At 51.4% G+C, this 27,089-nt stretch overlaps 1 protein-coding gene across 1 annotated transcript; it reads right to left on the minus strand.

Annotated features, from left to right (window-relative positions):
* Positions 1-2,045: 2,045 nt before the first annotated feature.
* Positions 2,046-25,321, minus strand: PGAP4 (post-GPI attachment to proteins GalNAc transferase 4). Its single transcript, XM_065406213.1, has 2 exons — positions 25,158-25,321; positions 2,046-6,535 (listed from the first exon to the last, which is right to left on the minus strand). Exon 2 carries the CDS (start codon positions 6,408-6,410, stop codon positions 5,223-5,225), a length of 1,188 nt encoding a protein of 395 aa, XP_065262285.1. The 5' UTR covers positions 6,411-6,535; positions 25,158-25,321; the 3' UTR covers positions 2,046-5,222.
* Between the last annotated feature and the right edge of the window lie 1,768 nt (positions 25,322-27,089).

Here is a 27,089-nt window from a genome sequence, read left to right on the forward strand (position 1 = left end):
AGAACCAACATTTAGGATTATTTTAAATTCTTTGGGGCAGGGTCTGTGTGTGTGTGTATATATGTTTCTACAGGGCCTAGCCCAACATGTCCCTAATACTCCTAAGACCGGCCTTACTGGGTCAGACCAAATGTCCATCTAGCCCAGTGTCCTGTCTTCCGACAGTGGTCAATGCCAGGTGCTCCAGAGGGATGAACAGAACAGATAATCATCAAGTGATCCATCCCATTGCCCATTCCCAGCTTCTGGCAAATAGACTTAAGTCCAGAAGGAACCATCATGATTGCAGGCCACAGAACCTCACCCACCCATTCCTGTCCTAGACCTCTAACCTCTGGCTGAGTTACTGATGTCCTCAAATCTTGATTTAAAGATTGCAAGTTACAGAGAATCCACCATTTACTCTAGTTCAAACCAGCAAGTGACATGTGCCCCATGCTGGAGTGAAAAACTTCCAAGATCGCTCTCAATCTGACCTGGCGGAAAATTCCTTCCCAACCTCAAATACTGATTGAGGCCTTTACATCCTACCCTAATATAAGTATTTAAATAAAGATTGATGATGATGCAAGGAAGGAAAACTGTGCCCTAAGCTTGGGGAAAAGGAACGTGATGGCTGAAGTTGCCTCACACCATTTCACAATCTGCCACCACATCAGAAATGGACAAGAAGGTTAGATTAAAACCCAGTCTGCACCGTAAAACCTGTCCTTAGCCTTGGCAACACTTGTACGCCTGGTTATGCCCATAAAGTGACTGAAATGGAACTGGAAATATACTGACTGGTGGAAGTGTGTGTGAGCGTGTATGTGTGTACACGTGGAAACACAGGACTGACAGAGCATGGAGAGGGTGCTCTGTGCATGGTGGGGTTAAAGTGTGATCTGATGTAGATTAGTATTCATGCGTGACTGTTTACCTTTCATCTCTCCTCTCACGTTGGCAAGAGCTGCCATGTAGCTGATTTCTGTGCCTTAGGGTCTTGCTCAACCGTCTCAAAGTCCAGCTGGTTTGTCGCTATCTAATCAGGGAAGTTGTTTGTTAAAGTGGTCTGTTTTCCCACTCCACCCCACAATCCTCATCTCAGAAATACTGGCCTTTAATCAGCGTTATGAGAAATCTTCCGCAGTCGTGGCTCCACAGCAATCAGCGCAGCCTCCCGGCAAACCTGTCAGGGAGCTAGTCATGTGGGGTGCCTCTGCCTCATGTCAGCAGGAGCACCAGCAGGCACTGTGGATCCCAGATCCCCTTATCTACAGAGGGAATGGGCTTGCTGCACCATCCCTGCACAGTACACTCCTCTCTGCATCTGGCCAGCTCCACCAGCATGGGCAGAAGGGGAGAGGCCCTCAGCCTGGCCTCTACCCCACCTGCGTGTGGATTACTTACACCCAAAGAGGCACTAGGAGGGACTGCAGTTTCCCTAAAGAGAATCTATGTGAAATATATATTGTGTGTGGGCCTGATGTGACTAGAAAGACTCCCGCTGTGGGCTTTGGAGAAGGCACCAAATGAGCAATGCATTGCTTCAGAGACACTATCCAAATGGAGAGGTACACTCCTGCACCTAGCAATGTCATTTGGCTGCGTAATCTTAAGAGGGCTCCCTGCCTTTATCTAGCTGCAAGCTGGCTGGGTATAATAATCCTTGCTTGAATGAAGACAGAGGGCTTGAGTGTTTAAACAGAGCTAGCATCCCTTCCCAGGGGCAAACATGCAACCTATGCATCCCTGCTTCTGGAAAGCCCTTAATGCCTGTGCCTTGTGGGCTGCCCAAAGTGATTTAGGCCAATTCTATGCTACAAAGTTAGGTCAGCCCAGCTATATTGCTCAGGGATATTTAAATCTACATTTCCGAGGGATGTAATTAAGCCACCCTAACCCCCAGTGTAGACAGTGCTAGGTTGATGGAAGAATTTTCAGATTTAAAGAGTCTGATGCAGCATCCACTGAAATCATTAGAAAATTTCCCACGGACTTCAGGGGGCATTGGCTCGGGCCCGTAGTGGTAAGGAAGAAAAGTAACATGCTGACAAAATGATGAATCATTTCCCACACCAGAACATTTATTAACTGAGCATTATCACTTGGTTCTTTCTCTCTCTCTTTTTTAAGCCAAACAATTTGTAACTCCTTGCTGGGGGCTTTTGTTTTGCACTAACATGAACAACCAAGCACCAAAAAATGGGGTGTTGTTCTGGATCCATACAGTACAAAGATTAAAAAACAAACCCCACATCTGAAACATTCAACACTCAAGGCAGCATAAATAGATAGTCACCTTTCCCTCTATGTGCCCAGGCACTTAGTGAAATAAATTCACAATGACCCCCAAATTCTACAACCTGACAAAGAACAACACTACCGAGAAGATATTTGTGTGTGTGGCTCTCTGCGAGGGAGACACAGGGAAGCCAGATACCAGCTGCACTTAGTCTGGGAACAGGTTTCAGCATCTGTCCTGATGGATGCTGGTGACTGCTGTGTCGAAATAAAATGTAATGTTTTGTCAGCTCTTACAGTCCATGCCCTTGTGCATGCAAGGCAAGGCATGCCCTTGTGCAAACAACAGTGATCCTCTAAAATAATCCCAGCTGATCTAGCAAGAGGCAAAGTTCAGGTGCTTGAGCTGGCATTGTTCTGTGCTCTAGTGACACCCTGTGACTGACTGCCTATCTCCTTTGTGCTGAACACTTTACAAGTCAGTTGCCCCTCCCAGCCTGAAAAGGAACTATAGCCCACGAAAGCTTATGCCCAAATAAATTTGTTAGTCTCTAAGGTGCCACAAGGACTCCTCGTCGTTTTTGTGTGAAATTTACTTCTTAGGAGGCTTGTGCAAATATTTTCTTTGGTTTCAGTCCACAAGGGTTCACACACAGACACACATCTACCCTTATTACTCCTAGTTTTACCATGAGTTCCAGGCTCTGACAAACGAAAGAAAGAAAACTGAAAGTGGAACTCTTTTCCCCCCCAAAACTGTTTCACTTGGTTCATTCTGAAGCCAGGAAAATTTGTGATTTGCACACAGTTTCACCCAAATGCCACTCAAAACTGGGCGTAGGTCTCCTCATATAGTGCCTGGTCCAAAGCACCCTAAAATCGATAAAAAGACTCTGACTGCAATGGGCTGTAGATCAGGGCCATGGGGTACAAACTTTTCAAAGGCAGTTTTGAATTTGTAACAATCCCCAAGATCTTATTTCTCATGTGGTTTCTGTTTTCAATGCACCCAGAACAGTTCTGCTAGAAAGCAGCCAACTCTTGGAAACCATCCAAACTCCCCGCCAGTTGGATCAGAAGATTAGTTATTTAACGTGTCTATTTAGAAGTGGCCCCTTCAACATGACACATTACTGAAACTTGCTCATCTGACCATGCCCAGCTATTCATGGTAGGAGCAGTGAACTGTGTCTTCTGCAGCTGTCAGCTATATCTAACTGCAGGCTGAGGCAAGATAAGTGCACTGTGACACCATGCTGCTGCAACTGTTCCTTCACCTTTCCCGTAAATAACATGATCATGCTGGATCATTCATTGGGCTGCCCAAGGCAAACTGGAGCTTCTCCATGCTGCAGGTGGAATCCATGGAAAATCAGGATGGGTGGCAACCCGTCTAGGGCCAGTTTTAAGGGCTTGCACTCAATAAAGCTAATGAGTGAGCTCCCGGTGATACAGGATCAGGGCCTAAATGGGGAATCTGCTCTTCCTCACCTATGAGAGGTAGCTGTATGTGCAATCTCAAAGATTGTTCTGATGTGAGGCTGTGTGGGTGTGTGTGAGTATGTGCATGGGCCAGCGAATCCAAGCCACATACAGCGAGCGGGAGGTTGTTTGGTTTTAGTGTTCTTGGCTCCATCGGGGACCCCAGCTGAAGCAATGGAGAAGAACATGGACTTTATGTTTCAGATCCTCTGCTCCAAGGTGAAAAGAGAGCTTTGGGGGAAGAGGCATGTTACCCATGAAATAAAAGTATTCTACTTAACTGCCAGGGGGCAAATTTGTCACGTACACATGGGAGATATATAGCACAGCTATGCATAGTCTTAACTCAGGAAGTTCCTTCGAGAGGAAATGTAGCCAAACTCTAAACCTGGAGACAATGGAATTTTCTGTGCCTGCGTCCTGTAGATAACTAACTGCTTGGTTTGCAAAATAACGCGGGGGGGCGGGCAAGTAGATGAACAATAAGGGGTCACAAGAAGGGCAGATATATGTAGCTTGCTAATTATGTATGGTAATGATAGCAAATTTTGGCCAATCATAGAGTGATAGATTATCATAGTCAACTGCATATAATGCTTTGGTGTAAGTGTTTTCTTTGTTCTTGCTGACTTATGAGCTCGAACCCAATTGCAATTGAAATAAACGGATCGCCCCTCCTGGGGCTCCCTGCTTGATTAACTGTGTCCGCCTCTCCTTATTCTTCAGCTGGAACGGACAGGAATTTCTAGGACACCCACATAGGAGAAGATCTGGAGGTGCTGAAGCAGCATGAAACATGTTCGCAGAACCATGTGCAGAATGTGGGGTAAGGAGCTCATTATATGCATCGTGCCTCTTGTAAAGGTCATCAGGGTAAGATATGGAGAAGGTTGGGGGAAACAAGGGCTATTCTCCAGCTCCATATTTCCTCCTAGGTCAGCTTGTGCCTGATGCACTCACCCTGGCTAGCATTTCCAGTACCTTGAGACTGGGACATATGTGACCACAGGAGTGGCATTGACTAGCATGGAGGGAATTGAGACAGGGCCATTGTAGGTGAGGAAGGACGCGGGGTGGGGGAGGTGCATGAGGCAGCTAAAAAGACAAAGGAGATCTCAAACATCAGCTGATACAGCCAAACTGTCTCGGGTCTGTGATACCAGAGACTGGTTGTTGGATACTGCTGTAGGAGGCACATTCACGTGCAAATGGCCAGTGTGTGTGTGTGTGTGTGTGTGTGTGTGTGTGTATATTGGGGTCTCCCCCCCAAAATGACTAAGAATAGTAGCAAAGCTTCCCCTTCCCTGAAAACCTCCACCCTCCTTTCACTTCATTATAAAATAAATGTAGCTATAGGTTTAACTTTTTTTTAAAGTTCCTTTCCCTCCACTAGGTGGCGCTGGTAGTTCTGAGCACAGTTGCAAGTGGCATGACATCTGGAGTCACACCTGATATGTCTGTCCAAGGACAAGGCTCCCTTGGCTCCCAGTCTTTCCATAAAGGCATTTCTCGGTGGGTCACAGTAGCTTAGGGCTGTCATTTGGCCTGAGGCTGGAAAACATCCCCACGTGCCTGACCAGATTGGGCTCCACCACGTAGGCCCTCTCACCCTTGGTGCGCAACAGGGAGTAGAGTGCAGTGTCCTTGGCAAAACCCCGACGGCAGTGCAGCTCCTGAAGGTAACCCAAGACACGGTGGGCGGAAGGGGAGGAGAACAGCATGGCGGGCGTGCAGCACTCGGTGACCGGCACCACATTGTAGAGCACAGGGGCCAGCCGGCGCAGCTCCAGCAGGTAGTGGCGACCCACCAGCTCTGCTAGTGCCATGCTGTACAAGGCAAAGAACAGGACAATGGGCCAGGTAAGGCTTGGGCGGCCAGACACCCAGGAGTACAGAAAGCTCAGCAGGGGGCCCAGAAACATGCCCAGGCCGAGCCACTCCAGGATCCTCATGGGCTCCGGGTTGATATAGCGCTGAAGTCGCTCGGGATGGTACAACTTCAGGTAGAGGGCATCTTTGAGGTGTGGCTTTGAGAGCCGTGCCAGCAGCAGGTGCTGCAGGACAGGGAATATCTCCTCTTCGGGAACAGCATCGTCTTCCACCAGAAGGACGTACTCTGGACTGTAGGCCAAGAGCGACTGCTCCAAGCAGAAGGCATAGTCCCGCTTCTCCTTCTCAAACTGGTTCAATGCGGCATCGGGGTCCTCCCAGTTTTTGTAGCGGCTGACCATTGCAAAGAAGTTACCCAACAGCCTGGCATCCTGGTGGCTGCCCGGGTCCTGCTCTACGTTACAGAGAAAGACCTGGTGGCTCCGGCAGTGAGGGCCACACTGCTGGAGGAGGCGGTGGAAGCGGGAAGCCACCTGCAGGACGTAGTGGAACTCATTCCGCCTCTGCACGGTGATGATGGTGACGAGCAGCCATGGTCTGAGGGCCTTGTCGCCTGAGATCTCCGAGGAGTTAGGAGTCCGCAGGTCCTCAAAGTAACGGAGGGCAGTCTGGCCATCCTCCTGGTTCTGCTTCAGGAACTCCTGGCTCATGGGGTTCAGATGCCAGCGGCGTAAGTAAAAATAGGAGTGGAGGAGCTGGTGGCAAATCAAGGGAGCCAACACGCCAAATGTCACCACAGTTAAGGTAAGGAGCTGAGTAATGGGACTGGAAAAACGGCACCACTTCCCATAGAGCCGCAGTCCTCGGAGGAGCATGGCTGCCGGATACAGGGTGTGGCCCCCGTGTGCTCATGCCCCAATTCATTCACTCCTCTGCTTCTGCTCAGAGTAGCAAGCCATCAGTGGTGCAACATAAGTGAGGCCCAACCAATGCAGCCGACCTACAGGGAAAGAAGGAAACATTTAAAAACATGCACAAATCCACCAGTATCAAAGGAAGAACTTCCAGACCTAACAATCTGGTGAGAGCAAAAATCTGTGATGAGCTCATGGGGAAATGAATGCCATGCCACTGAAGCAGCAGTGGGAAAAGGTCCCTAGGCATCATGCTCAATGGGTCCCATATTGGGACAGCATAAGAAATAATAGGGTGACTTATGAAGGACTCCAGGGATCCTTCCTGAGTCGCTGAGCTCATTGGGGCTATTACATCACAAACAATGGCCAGAGAGTCCCATGAGATTGCTGGGGACTCTGATCTTGTTAGTAACATTATTATTATAGAAGCACGTAGAGGCCCCAACTGAGATTGGGACCCTACTGTATTCGGTGCTGTACATATACCTGTGTCTGCCTCAAAGAGCTTGCAATCTAAGTAGACAACTCAGACTCAGTGGAAGAATGCATTATTAACCCTATTGTCTAGATGAGGAACTGAGGCACGGAGAAATTACATGACTTGGTCAAGGTCACCCAGTGAGTGTGTGGCAGAGCCAAGATCTAAACCCAAATCTCCAGAGTCCCAGCCCAGTGCCATAACTAGAAGACCATACTTCCGGTCCTGATAGAAACATGTACTTCTCTTCTGTAGCTCATGATTTCACAAGTATTCTTTGCTTCTCTCCGGTGCTGTGAGGCTTAATGCATTGTGGAGTCTGATGGCAGTAAATGAATGTCTGAACCAGGCTCAGGCACATAACCATGAATCTCCCCCTCCGTCTATTAAATAAAGCAATTCCGATCCCCTACTCCCAGGTTGCTCCCTCTTTCTGGACTACTTTGAAGAGGCAGATCAAGTCTCTCAAGCTGTGTCTACATTACAGCCCTTATAGCGGCACAGCTGTACCGCTGCAGCTGCGCCACTGTACGGTGTCCCATGGAGCCGCTCTGCCATTGGCATAATTAAACCCCCCCAATGAATGGCGGCAGCTCTGTCAGCAGGGGAGCATCTCCCGCCAATACAGGGCTGTGCACACCGGCACTTTTGTGGGCAAAACTTATGTCGGTCAGGGAGAAAAAGTTTTACCGACAAAAGTGCTAGTATAGACAAAGACTCAGGAGCAACCGGATGTATCTTCTGATTGAACAGTTAACTCAGATTTAGAATTAAGAGTTTGCATTAAACATTTGAATTAAAAGTTGAACCAATCAACCCCCTCTAACTTCCTAAAAATTAGTATTTGTCCATCTACTCTGCCCCACTCTTCTGGGCTGCCACTAGCCCTGTCATAACTATAAAGGGAAGGGTGGCAGCTCTCCTGTGTACAGTACTAAAATCCCTCCTGGCCAGAGACTCCAAATCCTTTTACCTGTAAAGGGTTAAGAAGCTCGGGTAACCTGGCTGACACCTGACCCAAAGGACCAATAAGGGGACAAGATACTTTCAAAACTTTGGGGGGGGGGGGGGGAAGGCTTTTGTGTGTGCTCTTTGTTTTAAGGGGTTGTTCGCTCTTGGGACTGAGAGGGACCAGACATCAATCCAGGTTCTCCCCATCTTTCTAAACAAGTCTCTCCTATTTCAAACTTGTAAGTAAAAAAGCCAGGCAAGGCGTCTTAGTTTTACTTTGTTTTCTCAACTTGTAAATGTACCTTTTACTAGAGTGTTTATCTTTGTTTGCTGTACTTTGAACCTAAGACAGAGGGGGGTCCTCTGAGCTCTTTAAGTTTGATTACCCTGTAAAGTTATTTTCCATACTGATTTTACAGAGATGATTTTTACCTTTTTCTTTAATTAAAAGCCTTCTTTTTAAGAACCTGATTAATTTCTCCTTGTTTTAAGATCCAAGGGGGTTTGGATCTGTATCCACCAGGAGTTGGTGAAAGGAAGGAGGGGGGAAGGGTCAATTTCTCCTTGTTTTAAGATCCAAGGAGTTTGGATCTGTATTCACCAGGGAATTGGTGAGAGGTTTCTAAAAGCTTCCCAGGGTAGGGAATGGTGGCAGCGGACCAGAACTAAGCTGGTAGTTAAGCTTAGAAGTCCTCATGCAGGCCCCCACACTTGTACCCTAAAGTTCAAAGTGGGGATACAGCCTTGACAAGCCCACTCTTAACAGTCTCACTGCGCCTAGTTTACACAAAGTTAGTGTAACCTTTGGGTGGGCTATAGTTCACTTCATTGCCCTTCTCCAGTGCCTAAAAAACCCCAACTCCCATAGAAAAGTAGCTGGAGACCCAGAGTTCAGGCTCTAAGGATTTTCAGCAAGGATTGCACAGGGTTAACCTCCCCACATTCAACTCCGCAAAGGAACTAAATAAATGAATTTAATTAAATAACTTTATCAAATCTTATGGTAAAGAAACAAATAATCTAATTTTTACAGCATAACATGCCTATTTTATAATCCACAGACATTCCCTTCAGTTATACATAAACATAAATAAAGAAAACAAATTAAAATCTGAACAGTTCAGTCCCCACAGAAACACAGTGAGAAGTAACTGAAAGTTCCCAAAAGCTTAGGTTTTGTTCACCTAAATCTCAGTTAGCGTCTTTGATCACCAAACCTATCAATCTGCTGAATCTAAAACAACATCTTCCCTCCCCTGGCTTGTAGGAACCTTCAGCTGGAATCCGTGCAGACTCTTCCTCTGGTGAAATCACTGCTAGCCGGTCAGCTGACTGATTAACCAACCACTCACTTAAGTGTTTAGATTTAAACAAAACCCTGTTACAAGAAAATACAAAACTGAGAATAGTAAAATAGAAATGACTCTTTCCTCATTACTACATTTAAAGAAAAGTTCCTGAATCAGACTAGTTGAGACAATTTAACTAGAACGGTTTGGCTAAAATCAAAACCACAAAGCGTACAATTAAAATAGAAGTTCTTTTTCCCTCCCAATTTCCCCTGGCTATAATTAGCATTGCCCAGGCTTCCCTGTTGGAGGGTAACAATATCCCTAACCTGCTGCAAAGTGCTTCAGAGTTAGGGACAACAGCCTGCTTCCTGCTCCTGACTCAGCTTCTCCTAGGGTGACCAGACAGCAAGTGTGAAAAATCGGGACATTCCTCAGCTGGAACGGACAGGAAGGTTGGGGGTAATAGGAGCCTATACAAGAAAAAGACCCAAAAATCAGGACTGTCCCTATAAAAATCAGGACATCTGGTCACCCTAGCTTCTCCCAACTCACCCAGGGCACATATTGGCCTTTTGTAAAGCAGCTGCCTTGACTGCTCCCCCTCACGGAGTCTGACCCCAGCAACAGGGAACCTATTGGAGCAGACCCAACACTACTGTCCACACACAATTCCAGAAGCTTCTGGACGTGGAGTGCTTAATCGGCCTAGCAACAGTGACCCAGACACAGCTCACTCCTACCTCCCCACAGTGGGTCTCTTAAGGAGATATCTCCCTATTAGGCACATGGGTTACATTAGCACATGTAGCTGCTCAGTGGGTAGCAGTAATTTTCCTTTCTAATTGCCCTTTTGACACTTCTTTATACTTTCCTTCTCTGTCCTTTAACTGGCTTTCCTTCTCCCATACTCTTCTCTTTGACTCTGCATTTTTTCTACTTCCTGTGAGCCTAATTCTTGTACCACAGCTCTCTTCTCCAGTGGAGGAGTTCCTGCTGGGGCTGCTGCACTGTTTGCTATCTTCTCCTCTCACCTATTGTTAAATCTCAGTTAACCTCCCAGGTCTAACTTTTGTTACTCGCACCCTTGCCATGTGATGTAACTAACATTCTGCTTGAGGCTTGATGCTGGGGGCTCTTTTGCACCCTCCTGTTAATTAGTGTTGTTCCCTCGTTTGCTCCAGCCCTGCTGTGAGATGCTAGAGGAGCATTGGTTTCATGGTCATCTAACTCCCCATCACAGACAGGCTATGATACCAGTTTCCGTACACACTGATCTTCCTCTTTCCTCCTGGGGATGGGCACCAGAATCTTGGAGACTGAATGATTTTGCCCAGGAAGCATCAGTGCCCTGTGAGCAGCAGAAGGTGCTAGCTGAACTTTGATGCATAGTTTTGGAGGAGACAGGGCTTGGTAGCACTTACCTATCCCAGAAGAGAGTATGGTTAGAGGTGGGGATGCTGTCTGCCAGAAAGTTTGACCAGGATCGGTCAGTCGCTATAGGGATGGGTCAGTCGTTATTGAGCACACAACGGGCCTAATTCTGGGGCCACGTTGTGACTCCAGCCAGCGCGATAGTCACTGGATTTGCAGTGTTTACTGTGAAGAGGGTTACACTTCCTGCAGCATGAACAGCACTTTGACATCCTTAGATGAAAGGCCTTATATTGGTATAAGTGCAAAATATGATGGATTTATCCCACCTCTGTTTGTTTTCTCTGGCTTTGTTTCAGACCAGGCTTCTTCTCGCTGCAGGATAGTAAAGAACTTCTGGCTAGACAATGACATTACAGTGCTGTGTCACTCCATAACTCGTGACAGTGCATGGACCTGCATGGACTCTGGCTGATTTCTGCATTGGCGGTTCTTTCCTTCTCTGATAACCGGGTTTTGTTTTATGTATAACCTATTGTGTTGAATGTATGAGCTTTGCAAGAGTGTTAGAGCAGAGAATTGTACTCTGCATATGGGGCCAGGGTCCTCAGGACTCAGGGCATGAGGACCCGAAGGCCCAAGGACACTAGGGACTTGAGGACCACTTCTGAAGCGATCTTGGGCTAATTTGGTGAATGCACTGCCCCTGCTCCTCAGTTTGTCAGGCGCAGTGGTGAAAGGAGCACTTGCATGAAGGGCCGGATGCTGCAAAGCCTCACTCGCACAAGTACATGGGTGAGGGCCCATTGATATCAGCAGGGCTGCTTGTGTCTGTAAGGCCCTGCAGGATCAGGACCCGCATCTGTGGGTGGGGAGCACAATCAATGGTGGCATTAACATTCTCAGCGCTGGAGGAGCTGTGGGCCCGCAGCAAGCTGTTCTGGCTCTGTAGTTTTCAGGAACACATACTTGGGTGCTAGGAAATCCCTGTCTGAGCAGGTCCCTGCCCCCAAAGATGAGCATTATCTGAGGGTGGCGTGTCTGAAGCAGGGAAGAGCAGGAAGTGGATGCCACCTATTCTTCACACACCCTTCAGGAGAGGCATCTTTGAACTATTTGGGAGAGAGAGGAATGCAGGACTGGCTGCCAGCTCAACAGATGCTTGGATGGAACACAGTTTGGTGAATCAGAGGTACCCTGACACCTGTGCCCTTGCATAGGGTCTCGCTGTCTTGGATCCTTGCTATGCACACACAGCCAGTCATCAGGGTGCCATCCCCAGATCGCTGTACCTGCAGGTCACCCCAGAGATGCTTGCAATTCCCTGTCTTTCTCCTGGCCTGGAAAGTTGTGTTGTGGCTCCATCTACTGACTTCCTGTTCACATAGCAGAAGTAAAAGGGTCACCAAGACATAAACAGGTGAAGGAGGGGAATTACCACAACTTGTGGGACTGGTGCGCAGCCAGATGGGAGCAGAGAGGCGGTTTCCTGGGTATGTAGAGATATGGGGGGGGGGGGAGGGAACTCAAGTCAAATGGGCCAAGAGAACTAGACCGGCCCCATAATGGCCTGCCAAAGGCTAGCAGGCCCTTTAAGGAAAGTCAGCCTCAGCCTTGCCTGTTACTTAGCAGTTACCCCCCAGCAGATCCTGATCGGGTGGCTTAATTACCAGTAATGACCCCAGCTGGGAAAGGGTCAGGGAGGACTATGTAGAGAAAGAACTTTGTCAGAAAGGGGAACTCTAGGACAGAGGAGCGATAGAAGTGCCAGCTCTCTGGGAAGAGTCTGGTGAAGGCAGGGTAGAGAGAACCACAGGGAGCAGGAGAGGGTCTAAGAAGCAGGGAGGTCCCTGGTAGAAGTTACCAGAGTCCCCAGGAAGGGGAGGTAGTGCTGACTCAAAGGAGCAAAGAAATAACTCTGCAGTGCCCAGGAGCTGGGGTGAAAAGCAGAGAACTTCAGTACAGCTTGAGAGGGACAGAAGGAGCTCTGTTTGGGTGTTGGTGTGGATTCTTTAGCTGGAAAGAGACAGAACTGCAAAGAGAGGACATGGCTGGAAGGCTGGGCCATGAAAGATGAAGACAGAAATAGGCCATTGCAGAGCCAAAGAAGTGGTCAACTGGGGTGCTAGAAATGGACACTCCCTGCCCCCCCCTCCAAAAAAAGCCAGGGGGCGCTACAATGGTGAGTGGAACCGCTTAAACGGCCAGATCCCAAAGGTCAGGGTTGTTGGAGGCCGCGCTTTTTAGAGATTGGTTCTGGTCCCACTCTCGGGCATTAACCTGGATGTAGACTCTCATTTCAGGCTCTTCTCTACTTATTAGAATGCTTCATATTTTGGCATTACCCCCATTTTTCAGATGTGTTATCAATGTTCTCACTGAAATACTCATTTTACAGTTCTCTATGTAATCTCCCTTAAGATTTTAGTGATATTTGTGGTGGACTTTAAATGCATTTTCAGTAAAATATTTATCCAGGGCATGACTGGATTTTGTAATTTTTTTAAACCCTCCCCCACGTACAATGGCTGTATGTTTTTGTTGTAACAGTGTAAATGCTTTCAACTGATACTACTCTTATAAAGCTCTACAGGAGTGTGTATATCAGTTTCAGCTTATGATAGATTTCTTGTCTGAACGCTTAGCTGAAAAATATAACTTGACCTCACTCGCTTTTTTAGGGACCATCAGCCCCATGACAACATCCTTCCAGAGATGTGGCACTGCGTACAAATCAAATCCCCTTCCCGTATTTATCATATCCCCATTTACTCTGAACTACATTGTGCCACTCAGGCACAGCCTGAAGTCAGGGGGGAGTAAAGCTTCCACACTGCCCCCGTGGTAGCTCAGAGACACCCTGCCTAGCAGGACTGCGGTTGTGCTGGGGGGTGGAGGAAGGAAGACATATGTAACACCCCTCTTCAGGGTGCAGCATATTCTCCTCTGTATTGGTGTGGAGGGGTGGACAGCCATGGTTCTGCCGCCTCCACGCCTGCTCCGTGGGGAGCCCACGTATAGTCACCACAACAGAGGGATTCCTTACTTCCCACTATGTGCTCATGTAAAACAAGGCCACAATCTAGTCCTTTACCATTAAATGGCACCTTGGGTAATCCCACTCTGCCACCCTAAAATTTGTTCACTGGAAAAGCTATTCTTCCATTCCCCTCCTACCATAACAAAACCTGTTCTCCAAAGTCACTGCTTTAGAGTTCCACCTGAAAGTGACCACACTTCCTGATGAGCTCCCTTTGGGAACCATATTGTTCTTCTTCGAGTGCTTGCTCATATCCATTCCAGTCAGGTGTGCGCGCGCCGCGTGCACGATCGTCGGAAAACTTTTACCCTAGCAACACCCGGTGGGTCGGCTGTGGAGCCCCCTGGAGTGGCGCCCTCATGGCGCCGGATATATACCGCAGCCGACCCAGCGCCCCCTCAGTTCCTTCTTACCGCCCCTGACGGTCGTTGGAACTACGGAGCACAGCTTAGCTGGTCTCCACACTCCCTAGCGTCTAGCTTATTTCTGTAGATAGTTTAGATAGTTGTATAGTAGTTAGAGTCTTTAGATAGTTGTTATTTAGCTGGTAGCTGTTATAAATTGTGAGCGGGGGTTAAGGGGGTTGTTCTCCCCCCTTTTTTCCCCCCGGAGCATACCGGGCTCATGCCCAAGGCTCCTGGCTTTAAGCCGTGCGCGTCCTGCGCGAAGCCGATGCCAACAAGTGACCCGCACGCCTCCTGCTTGAAGTGCCTCGGGGAAGCCCATCACGCAGATAAGTGCCCAATCTGCAAGGCCTTCAAGCCTCGAACGAGGAAGGAGCGGGACTTTCGGCTTCGGCAGCTCCTCATGGAGGCGGCGCTCAGCCCGGATCCTCCCTCGGCGCGCCCGACCCCGGCACCGAGCGCGTCGGTGCGCAGCGCCCCAGCGGCTCCGACCGGCGCCGCGGACAAGTCCTCCCGGCACCGGCAGACTTCGGCACCGCGCCCACCTCAGGGGACTCGGCGCCGATCCCTCTCTCCAGGCCATAAGAAGGCCCGCAAGGCTCAGGACACTGCTGCCCTGAAGACGCCGGCTCCCCCTGTGCCGGGGGTAGAGCCGCGTCCGCCTTTGGACCGCCAAAAGCAGGCGGCCACACCGTCGACTCCGGCACCGAGGCCGTTGAGTCCGGTACGGACTGCTTCCCCACCTAGGCTGGTGGTGGAACCTTGTCTCCCCTCGACTCCGGAGACGTTTAATACCGCGAGGGACCTGATCGCACTCACGGAGCCGGCACCGTCGCAGCTCCCGGCACCGGTGGCTCCGCGCATTGTGCAGTCGAGAGGCAAGCCTGCACTGGTGCGCCCACCGTCTCCAACCGTGGACTCTCGGCACCGCTCCAGGTCTCGGAGCAGGTCCCGACGCCGCTCGGAGTCCCGGCGCCGACTATCACCTCGGCGCCGGTCGTACTCGCGGTCGAGGTCCTCTTCGCGGCGCCGCTCCACATCTCGGCACCGTCGCGACCGCCGGCACCGATCGGACTCGAGGCGCACCTCCCGGTACCGGTATGAGCGCCGATCGAGGGACCGCTCCCGGCACCGGGTGTCGTCGCGATCGTCGTCCCGCTCCAGATCCGGATCGCGGCACCGGCGGGGCTACCGGCACCGATCCCGATCCAGGCACCATTCTCCGGCACGCTGGGACAGATCGTCCTACGACCGGCACCGACCGGCACCGCACCAGCCGGGGACGGATGCTTCGCGTTCGGCACCGCCATGGCCGTCAAGATCCGCGTCCCACTCCTCTGAAGGGGCCTCTAGATCGGCCTACCCTCCACAGGGACAGGCGGCTTCGGCGGACTTCGGGCACTCGCAGGACATGGCAGAGGACCCTACGCAGGGACCTGCTCACTGGTCCTTTTGGACCCCATGGGCCTATCACCAAGCCCAAGGGGCCCCACCGTCTGCCTCCCGCTCGGCACGCTCTGAGCCCAGAGCCCCGGAGGCCACCATCTCCCGCCCCCCGCCAGGGGGCATGGAGGCTCCAGTGCCCACGCCGGCGCAGGCCATAGACACTGGGACGAGCGAGGCCCAGCTCCAGGAGCACCTGGAGCAAGACTTGCCTTTGGACCCCTTGCCACCGGGCGTATCCTCCTCCTCCTCGCCTGATGAGGCGGTAGCGGGGACATCCGCCATGGGTCCGCCCCCCATAGACCTCCGGGCCCACCAGGACCTGTTGCGCCGGGTGGCGCGCAATATGGACCTTCAGATGGAGGAGATCGTGGAGGTTCACGACCCGATCGTGAACATCCTTTCAGCGGACACCCCATCCAGGGTCGCGTTACCGCTGATTCGCTCCATTCAGACCAATGCCACCTCCATCTGGCAAACCCCGGCCTCTATTCCCCCCACGGCCAAGGGCGTGGAGAGGAAGTACTTTGTACCCTCCAAGGACCATGAGTACTTGTACACTCACCCTCAACCGTGCTCGCTGGTGGTCTCATCAGTAAATGCACGGGAGCGCCATGGTCAGCAGGCGGCAGCGCCGAAATCGAAGGACGCTAAGCGCTTCGATTTGTTCGGGCGCAAGGTCTATTCCGCGGGGGGGCTTCAGCTTAGGGCGGCCAACCAGCAGGCGCTCCTAAGCCGATATAGTTTTAACACCTGGTCCTCCATGGAGAAGTTCAAGGAACTGGTTCCCCAGGAATCTAGGGAAGAGTTCGGAACTTTGGTAGAGGAGGGTAAGCGGGTGGCACGCACCTCCCTACAGACCTCACTGGATATAGCCGACTCGGCCGCTAGGACCCTAGCGTCGGGTATAGCTATGAGGCGAACCTCCTGGCTCCAGGTGTCGGGCCTGCCACCTGAACTGCAGCAGACCCTCCAGGACTTGCCCTTTGAGGGTCAGGGCCTGTTTTCGGAAAAGACAGACTCGAGGCTCCAAAACCTTAAGGACTCTCGAACAATGATGCGCTCTCTGGGGATGCACGTCCCGGGTCCACAACGCAGACCCTTCAGGCCCCAGCCTCAGAGGTTCTACCCTCCCCCGCCTCGCCCGAGACAGGACTTTGCCAGGAGGCGGGGTCGAGGCGGTAGGCGACGGTCGACCGGCCCTCAACCCGGTCAGAACCAGGGCCAGCCGAGACCACCTTCAGGGCCTAGACAAGCCTTTTGAAGGTGCGGTCGAGGACGGCACCAGAACCAGCACCCAGGATTCATCTCCCCCCTTCCGGGATCGCCTTTCCCGTTTCCACCGTGCTTGGTCCCTTATAACATCAGACCGTTGGGTCCTTCGCACGGTGGAGAAGGGATACGCCCTCCAATTTTCCTCGCCCCCCCCCTCCCACTCCCCCTCCCCGTCCCTCTTCAGGGACCCTTCTCACGAGCAACTCCTTTCACAGGAGGTTTTTGGGCTCCTCTCTATGGGAGCCATAGAGGAGGTTCCGCAGGAGTTAAGGGGCAGGGGGTTTTATTCCCGCTACTTCCTGATCCCCAAATCGAAAGGGGGTCTACGTCCCATCTTAGACCTGCGCGGACTCAACAAATTCATAGTAAAGTTGAAGTTCCGCATGGTATCATTGGGGACCATTATTCCCTCGCTGGATCCTGGAGACTGGTTCGCCGCCCTCGACATGAAGGACGCTTACTTCCATATAGCTATTTATCCGCCTCACAGGCGCTTCCTGCGATTTGTAGTGAACAAGGTGCACTACCAATTCGCAGTCCTTCCCTTCGGCTTGTCCTCGGCTCCCAGAGTGTTCACGAAATGTCTGGCAGTCGTCGCGGCATACCTTCGCCGACGAGGGGTACAGCTGTTCCCGTATTTGGACGACTGGCTGGTGCGCGGCCGCACCAGGGACCAAGTTCAAGCTCACGTCCACATGGTGACACAGACTTTCCACGAACTGGGCATTCTACTCAACAGGGAGAAGTCCACTCTGGTGCCAACACAGAGAATAGAGTTCATTGGAGCGATCCTGGACTCCAGAAGCGCACGAGCCATTCTGCCAGAAGGTCGCTTTCAGTCCATCGCACGCATCATTCATGGACTGCGGGCATCTCCGTTCACCATCATAAGAACATGCCTTACCCTGTTGGGTCACATGGCCTCGTGCACCTACGTAACCAGCCACGCCAGACTGCGGCTTCGCCCACTGCAGGCTTGGGTGTCATCGGTGTACCGTCCTCACCGGGACGACCTGAACATGCTGGTCACGGTCCCGCCCTCGGTCTTGACCTCCCTCACCTGGTGGTTGGATCGCGCAGTGGTCTGTGCAGGAGTGCCTTTTCACGCCCCACAACCTTCCCTCCACCTAGTCACGGACGCTTCATCTCTAGGATGGGGCGCTCACCTCGGGGAGCGTCATACCCAGGGTCTGTGGTCCGCTTCCGAATTAGCCCTACACATCAACGTCCGGGAACTGATGGCGGTGCGCCTAGCCTGCCAGGCATTCCTCAGCTTCCTACAGGGCCGTTGCGTGCTGGTCCTCACCGACAACACCACGGCCATGTTTTACATCAACAAGCAAGGCGGAGCCCACTCATCGCTCCTATGCCAAGAGGCCATTCGCTTGTGGGACTTCTGCATCGCCCACTCGATCTATCTCACCGCATCATTCCTGCCTGGAGTCCAGAATACGCTGGCGGACTGTCTCAGCAGGTCCTTCCAGACGCACGAGTGGTCGATTCGCCCGGATGTCATCTATTCCGTCTTCCGGAGGTGGGGATTTCCCCAGATCGACCTATTCGCATCCCGGGCCAACAGGAAGTGCCACGCATTCTGCTCCCTTTACGGACGAGCTCCAGGCTCTCTGTCGGACGCATTCCTTCTAACGTGGAAGGGTCACCTGTTCTACGCCTTTCCCCCATTTCCGCTTGTCCACAGGGTGCTGCTCAAGATCCGCACCGACCAGGCACGAGTAATTCTAGTGGCTCCCGCTTGGCCGAGGCAGCACTGGTACACCACACTGCTAGAGCTGTCGGTTCAAGCGCCGATCACGCTCCCCTTGAGTCCGGATCTCATCTCTCAGGACCACGGCCGTCTGTGTCACCCCGACCTGCAATCGCTCCACCTCACAGCGTGGATGCTCCATGGCTGAGTCAGACGGAGCAACAATGTTCGCAGTCCGTCCAGCAGATCCTGCTGGGAAGTAGGAAGCCCTCTACACGGTCCACTTACTTAGCCAAGTGGAAGCAGTTCTCCTGTTGGTGTCAGCAACGGGCTACGTCCCCCTTGCAGGCACCTATCCCTCTCATACTGGACTATCTCCTGTCACTAAGACAGCAAGGCTTGGCGGTATCTTCAATCAGGGTTCACCTCGCCGCCATTTCGGCATTCCACCCAGGAGAACTCTCGTCATCGGTCTTCTCTAACCCGATGGTCGGTAGATTCCTCAAGGGCTTGGACCGGCTGTACCCACAAATACGCCAGCCGGTCCCAACGTGGGACCTCAACCTTGTTCTCTCCAGGCTCAAAGGGCCCCCGTTTGAACCATTAGCGACCTGTTCGCTCCTGTACTTATCCTGGAAGACGGCCTTCCTCGTAGCCATTACCTCAGCACGGCGTGTTTCTGAACTCAGAGCGCTGACGTCCGAGCCCCCATACACGGTGTTCCACAAGGACAAGGTGCAGCTTCGCCCCCACCCTGCCTTTCTTCCGAAGGTGGTTTCACCTTTCCACGTAAACCAGGACATCTTTCTCCCGGTCTTCCATCCAAAGCCACACGCTACTCGTCAAGACCAGCGTCTGCATTCTTTGGACGTACGCAGGGCCCTGGCTTTCTACATTGACCGTACAAAGCCGTTTAGAAAGACGACGCAACTCTTCGTTGCGGTGGCCGACCGGATGAAGGGCTCACCGGTCTCCTCACAGTGCCTGTCCTCTTGGATCACGTCCTGCATTCGTGCTTGTTACGACCTGGCCGGTGTCCCGACGCCACGCCTCACCGCTCACTCCACGAGGGCCCAGGCCTCCTCGACTGCCTTCCTGGCTCAAGTCCCGATCCAGGACATTTGTAGAGCTGCAGTGTGGTCTTCGGTGCACACGTTCGCAGCGCACTATGCGCTGGTGCAACAATCCAGAGACGATGCTGCTTTCGGGTCAGCGGTTCTGCACACAGCAATGTCTCACTCCGACCCCGCCACCTAGGTGGGGCTTGGGAGTCACCTGACTGGAATGGATATGAGCAAGCACTCGAAGAAGAAAAGACGGTTACTCACCGTTGTAACTGTTGTTCTTCGAGATGTGTTGCTCATATCCATTCCAAACCCGCCCCCCTTCCCCACTGTCGGAGTAGCCGGCAAGAAGGAACTGAGGGGGCGCTGGGTCGGCTGCGGTATATATCCGGCGCCATGAGGGCGCCACTCCAGGGGGCTCCACAGCCGACCCACCGGGTGTTGCTAGGGTAAAAGTTTTCCGACGATCGTGCACGCGGCGCGCGCACACCTGACTGGAATGGATATGAGCAACACATCTCGAAGAACAACAGTTACAACGGTGAGTAACCGTCTTTTACTCCTTTTTGACCCAAGCGGCTAGCCAAAGTTTGGGGCCCTGGGCATGTTCCAGGTAGGAGTAGAAATTGGTGACAGACTGGTATTTCTCTGATGCAGTTTTGTTGATTTACACAGAATGTACAGAGTCCTGTGTCTCTGAACACAGTAGGAATCAAATAGTAAGAAACAACTTTTTGATAACAGAACCAAGAATAATCTTCTCTGCCTGTGCTCCTGACCCAAAAACCTGTCCTCATGCTTCTTCCAGGGTCAGACACTGTGCTTTCAGCTGCTCCTTCTGCCGGTCTCTCCTAGTTTATTTTCTGTTCTGCCTACACACATGCCCACATGCAAACCGCCCCAAAACAATATTCAGCAAAAGCTCCTGAGTGGGTTCACATACACTAAAAACTCAGAGTTACGTATACCTTGGGAATGGAGGTTGTTTGTAACTCTGAACAAAACATTATGGTTGTTCTTTCAAACGTTTACAACTGAACATTGTCTTAATACAGCTTTGAAACTTTACTATGCAGAAGAAAACCATCTTAATTTAAATGAAACAAGCACAGAAAGTTTCCTTACCTTGTCAAATCTTTTTTTAAAACTTTTCCCCCTTTTTTTTAGCAGTTTACATTTAACACAGTACTGTACTGCATTTGGGTTCTTTTGTTTTGTTGTTTGTGGGTTGTTTGTTTTGTTTTTTGTCATTGCTACTGTCCAAATGAGGTGTGTGGTTGACCGGTCACTTTGTAACTCTGGTGTTCATAACTCTGAGGTTCTACTGTACTCCTTTTGTCTTAGGTGAGGGCTTTTCCTTACTGTTATGTTAATTGAGGCTATGTTCACACCTATCAAACTTAGTGAGGTTTTAACTCTACTTAAACAAGGTTTCACCCAGCTCATAATATGTAGACCCTCAGGATAGAAGGTGTTATGGAAATATCAACTGTTAGGATTACAGAGGTGTGCAGCAATGTGTGGTTGTGTCTCAGGGGAAAGTCTGACTTGTGCCCTGCTCCTACAATGACACCCATGTGAGCAGAATCTTGCATCTACACCAAGCCCCCGGGCATCACAGGAGGTTCAAGGTCCACCTACATGGGATTCAATTGCAGGTTCAGGGCCTAGCAGCCCTAACTACTAACCCACTTTGCTAGAGACAGATGAGTTCTGTCTGTGGGGTGATATTTTTAGTGTGGTGATTTAAGCAGAAGTCAGGTGGTTAAAACCCACTGAAATATAAAGAACTTTTAGAGGTAAACAGTTGCGGCTACACCTGCAAAGACCCTGCTGGCAGACCAGTTTAAACCCATAAGAAAAATAGAGTTCCCTTTGTGTTCTCTCCCACTTCATGTACCACTTTACACCATCAGCGAGGTCAGAGGTGGGCAAACTACGGCCCGCAGGCCACATCCGGTCCGCGGGACCCTCCTGCCCGGCCCCTGAGCTCCTGGTCCAGGAGGCTAGCCCCCTGCTGTTCCCCCTCCCCCATAGCCTCAGCTCGCCCCGCCGCCAGCGCAATGCTCTGAGCTGTGGGCTGCGAGCTTTTGCCAGACAGCGCAGCTGCAGAGCCACGGCCTGACCCGGTGCTCTGTGCTGCGTGGTGGTGTGGCTGGGTCCAGCCAGGCAGCGCGGCTGCCTGTCCTGGTGCTCCAGGCAGGGCGGTAAGGGGGCAGGGAGCAGGGGGGGTTGGATAGAGGGCAGGGGTGGGGGGTCAGTCAGGAAAGGGGGGGGTTGGATGGGGTGGTGGGAGGTCCGGGGGCTGTCAGGGGACAGGGAATGGGGGGTTGGATGGGGCAGGAGTCCTGGGGGGGCCCCCCCATCAGGGGACGGGGGGATGGATGGGGCAAGAGTCCTGGGGGGGCCGTCAGGGGGCGAGAAGCAGGAGGGGTCAGATAGGGGGCGGGACCGGGCCATGCCTGGCTGTTTGGGGAGGCCCAGCCTCCCCTAACTGGCCCTCCATATAATTTTGGAAATCGGATGCGGCCCTAGGCCAAAAAGTTTGCCCACCCCTGAGCTAGGTATATTACAGGGGTTTCAAGTTCTGCTGGAGCCTCGGGTCTCAAGCATTGCTAGAGACAAGATACTGGACTATGAGGACTACTAGTCTGACCTAGTATAGCAACTCCCACCCTAAATTCCGATAGGCTGGAGATTAGTCAGGAGAGATCATTTTCGGGCCAGATTTTCTGAAGAGCTCAGCACCCAATTGCTCCCATTGAGAGTAATGGGATCTGTTGGGTGCTGAGCACTCGTGAAAAATCTGGCCATTTAATTTAGTGACAACTGAGCTGTTATAACAAATTAGGCCTTCACTGCAAAACTATTTACAAATACAAGAACTAAAATATCTCTGAGGCAGCAGCACTCTATCTTAGCTAGAGACTGGTCAGTTAAATGTGGCCTGTAAATGACTGCTATCCGCTGTCACACTGCTCTCTGGCCCTCATCATCCACTTCAACCAGTCTTGAAAATGGTTGTCATGCTGATGTAGACAAACCTAAAGCATGACTGACCCCTGCTAGAGTGAACGATTAGCCAGGCTGGCTTATGGCAGGTGTTGAACTTGTTTGGCTTAGTCTGCAACAGTGGGACAGTCATTTCCCACACCAGTCAGAAAGAGCCATGCTTTGTCCAAGCTGGTTTGTTTCTTAGCCTAGACAAGTGCATGAAGATTGACGGAGAAGAATTAAACCTTGTTTACCTCTGTTTGAACAGGCTTACTGAAAGAGAGTACCGAAAAAGGAAGGTGAAACCAGAGTCAAGCTGTTAAATAAGTGAGAGTAAATGGGTATGGTAGCCAGAGGTTACCCTTACAATTTGCCCTGAGTAAACTATGCCATCCCCGGAGCAGACCAACCACCGAATTATGACTCCATTATAATTCCTTCCCTGTTACCGCCTTTGCTTCAAGGGTGAAGTTAATCTGCTTTCCTCTTGGCCAAAAAGCTCCTCCATGCTGGCTTAGCTCTGCTGATTAGCACATTGGAGGCAGTGGGGTTCTGACTCTCTGTCCCGGAGGGGTGGGGATCCAGCTCTCAGTGCCCCATAATGCCCCACTTCAGTCAGTGTAAATGCACCTGGTGAGGATGCATCCTGCCAACAGAAGGAGCATAGTGTGGACACGAAGAGAGATTCAATTACTGCGGTGGCTGTAGGTCAACCTACCTTAAGTCGACTTAATTTTGTAGTGTAGATATGTCCTGAATAAAAAGAATACAAGGACTTTTCATTAGAGATAGGCTGGGAACTTCCCCAAGTCTGGAACATGGGGGTTGATTTGGGCTCATCTCTCTTTTAATATAAATACAGATGCAAATTTTATTCTCAAATCACATATGGCTGCCCTCGTATCATTTGCTCTGCACTACAGGAATTTCAGACCTACAGGTAACTTCCTCTCCCTGGTGTTATCATCATTTGTATGATGTAGCAACTAGAGGCCCCGACTGAGATCGGAGCCCCCTTGTACTAGGCACTGTACATAAATATAGGAAGAGACAAGCCCTGCCCTGAAGAGCTTGCTGCCTAAATAGACAAAACCTGACAGACAAAAGGTAGGAGGGGAATCAGAAGGGTGTAGAGGGGAAGTGTCTTGTCCAGGATCACACAAGGTGAGGAACTGTTCCTACCACCCTGCACCCCGGGCATTTAACACTCATTACTAGCAAAACCTCTACATTAGCCACATGCATGGCAGTACAGCTCCCCATTCCCTTGCCTTGAGTGGTTGGGCTGGGGGGCAAAACAGTAGAATGGCGTCATCACTGCACCGCTCAGGAAACGCTGCACCCAGGGGTGAAAGTAAGATAAAGGACTTACTGGTATGCCGGAGTCCTCAGCAGGGGCGTGGCCTCAACCGGAAGAGGCGGAGCCTTTAAATCAAGCTCTGGCTGGGAGCCCCGGGGCCTTTAAATCACCCCCAGAGCTACCAGCTGCAGAGGCTGCTGGGAGCCCAGGAGCAATTTAAAGGGCCCAGGGCTCTGGCTGCCGCTACAAAGGCGGGGCGCGCCGGGCCCTTTAAATCGCCGCCCAAGCCCCGCTGCCGGAGCCACGGGGTAGCGGCAGCAGGGCTCCAGCAGTGATTTAAAGGGTCAGGGGCTCTGGCCACTGCGGGGAGCCCTGGGCCCGTTAAATCGCCAGCCTGGGGAAGTTTACCAGCTTACTTTCACTTCTGGCTGCACCTCTCAGTTATCTAAAAACAGCCTCAGGCACACCCTTCCTTGTGATCAAAGGCCGTTGCTGATAAGTCTGAAAGTTTCCAGCCAGGACAGATCAGCAGCACAATAAAAATGTAGCAGGTGTGAACCAGAGAATCCAGATTCCAGCCGGTGTTCAGAGGCAAACATTAGTCACTTATTTTGAACGAGACAGTTGAAGATCTTAAGCAGCATTAGCTCATTTTCTTTGTACTCAACTCAGAAGGATTCAGAGCTCTGTGGGCAGCCTTTCCCTGAGCATGAAACAAGCTCTGTACCACCCCCCCCCCCCCTGCAAGAAGTGACCGCAAATGTGATGCTACTGGCTCTAGGGCAGAGCGCTGATCGATTTAGGTCCATCCCTACAGCTGGTAAGGGCGGGTGAATGGGAAAAATAGAGCAGCTGGAAAATATGTTCTGTGCACACACATATTTTACACACACCTCATTTGAGAGGCAACAAAGCAGCAGGCTTTGACTAATGGTAAAGGGGACCAGCTTGTTCCCCTGTCCTCCCAGCAAATGCTAGCTGAGGTGTTGAACCACTGTGCATTTATGGCAGTTCAGAAGTTGTGCATGAAGCCATCTTCCCAGCAACTTTAGAGAGAGCCATCACCAGTAGTTCCGGTTACAAATACTTCACACCCCCCCCCCACACACACAGAGTTATTAAGAATATGCACAATGTTGTACCATATAATCATTGTAGATCTTAATTCAAGGAAAACAGCTCTTTGCAACCATTAAGTTTCTGCCTCCCTCTTCCCCCTCCCCCCCCACCCTCCGCTAATGTCTCCCCCACAGGAACTGTACAGTCGGCAGGAGCAAAATATAATGTTTTCGGACTAGATAGTGCCTTTCATCTGAGAAATCAATGGTCCTTTGAGATCATTAAGCCTCCTGGCACCCCTGTATAAAAATAACAAAAATCAAACTCACCATAGCAGCAAAAGCCATAATGGAAAAACAGCACAGAAGCTGGGCTGGAAAATACAGGAAGAAGGAATTACCCGTTTTCCCATCTGGATTCTTGCCCAGCATGTAGAGAAGGAAAGAGCTAGTAATCCTGAAAACCTGAGCCGCTGGCTTTATGTAAATCCTGGGTGTCACCCCTTTCCTTTTCAATGTTCCCTAGCAGCACAATATTCCACCCTCCATGCTGCTTGCTCTGCTATCCATGTTATCTTGTTGCTCTCTTCTCGCCTGCAGTTCCCCTCCTCCTCTCTCTCAGGCCAGGAGGGTGGGATTAAACAAGGCACCTAAAACCAAACATGTGACTACATAAACAACAAACAGAGAGAGAGAGAGACACCAAAAACGAGAGGGAAAGAAGAGGTGTGAAAGAATGAGAGGAAAAATAACTAGGACAAATGTCAACAAAGCCAAGGACTGAGCTCCTGTTGCAGCTAGACTGGTGGATTTCTGCTATGGTCTATTAACATTGCAGTAGGACTGATGAAATGTTAACCCCTTCACTGTTGGAGACAGCTGCAATTCCCTGTTCTGGCTGGTAATCCAGTCAGATTACCCCCTACTTGCCCTTTTCCTACTCTAGACAGGATTTCATGTACACTGATCATTCCCTGGCTCCTTCCTCCACCTGATCCTTTATGACATAACTGCATTTCTCTTCTGTCATGCACCGTGATACCACTGTATTCTCCAGAATAAATGTCTTTCTTGATTTATGCAGTGTTGTTGTAGCTGTGTCGGTCCTAGGATATTAGAGAGACTGTGTGGGTGAGGTAAAATCTTTATTGGACCAACTTCAGTTGGCGAGAGAGACAAGAGTTAGGCCTTGTCTTACACTACAGCATTTTATTGATGTAAGTTATGCCGACGTACAGTTGTAATTAAACTGCTGGGGGGGGGGGGGGGGTGTTGTGGGAGTGTATGGGAGAGAGAGAAGCAGCGTATGTGTTGGGGGGGAGAGTGAGTGTAGTGTAGACAAGGCCTTAAAGCAGTGGTTTTCAAACGATGGGTCGCGACCCAGAACTGGGTCACGGAATGGAAGGGACTGGGTCACGGCGGCTCTGGTCAGCACCACCGACGGGGCCCTTAAAAGTCCTGTTGGGGATGCTGCCTGGCTAAGGCAGGATAGGGCCTGGCAGCTTCTGGGGCGCAGCGCGGTCCACGGTGCCAGGATAGGCGAGAAGCCTGCCTCTGCACCCTGGCTGCATCACTGACGCGAGCCGCTGGAGGTAAGCCCGCACTCCAACCCTCTGCCCCAGCCCTGAGCCCCCCACAAACCCAGAGCCCCTTCCTGCACCCCAACCCCTCATCCCTGGCCCCACCCCTGAGCCTGCACCCCCAGCCCAGAGTCCTGACCCCCTCCCACACCCCAACTCCCTGCCCCTGTCCAGAGTCCCCTCCCACACCCTGAACCCCTCATTCTCAGCCCCACACCCCAAACCTCTGCCCCAGCTCTGAGCCCCTCTCACACCCCAAACCCCTCATCCCCAGCTCCGCTGGGTCACGGGCATCAACAATTTTCTTCAACTGGGTCACCAGAAAAAGTTTGAAAACTACTGCCTTAGAATTTACACAGCACTCTTCTTCAGGTCTGGAAAATGTGCGCAGAGTCAGGGGCGGCAAGTTTGTATAATTTGTGGTGGTGCCCAGAATGGGTCCAAGTCGTGGCCTCCCACTCCCAGGGTCTGGGAGGAAGTTTGGGTGCGGTGGGGGGAGGGGTCAGGCTCTGGGAGGGCATTTGGGTGCGGGGTGCAGCATGCAGGCTCCTGGTTGGGGCAGGGGGTTGTGGTGTGGGAGGGGGTTGAGGTCTTGGCTGGGGCAGGAAGTTGGGGTGCAGGGAATGGGCTCTGGGAGGGGGTTGGGGGGCAGGGTCTGGCCTGGGGCAGGGTGTGGGGTGCA

The sequence above is a fragment of the Emys orbicularis genome, chromosome 6 (assembly GCF_028017835.1).
Source record: "Emys orbicularis isolate rEmyOrb1 chromosome 6, rEmyOrb1.hap1, whole genome shotgun sequence".
Lineage (NCBI taxonomy): Eukaryota > Metazoa > Chordata > Testudines > Emydidae > Emys > Emys orbicularis.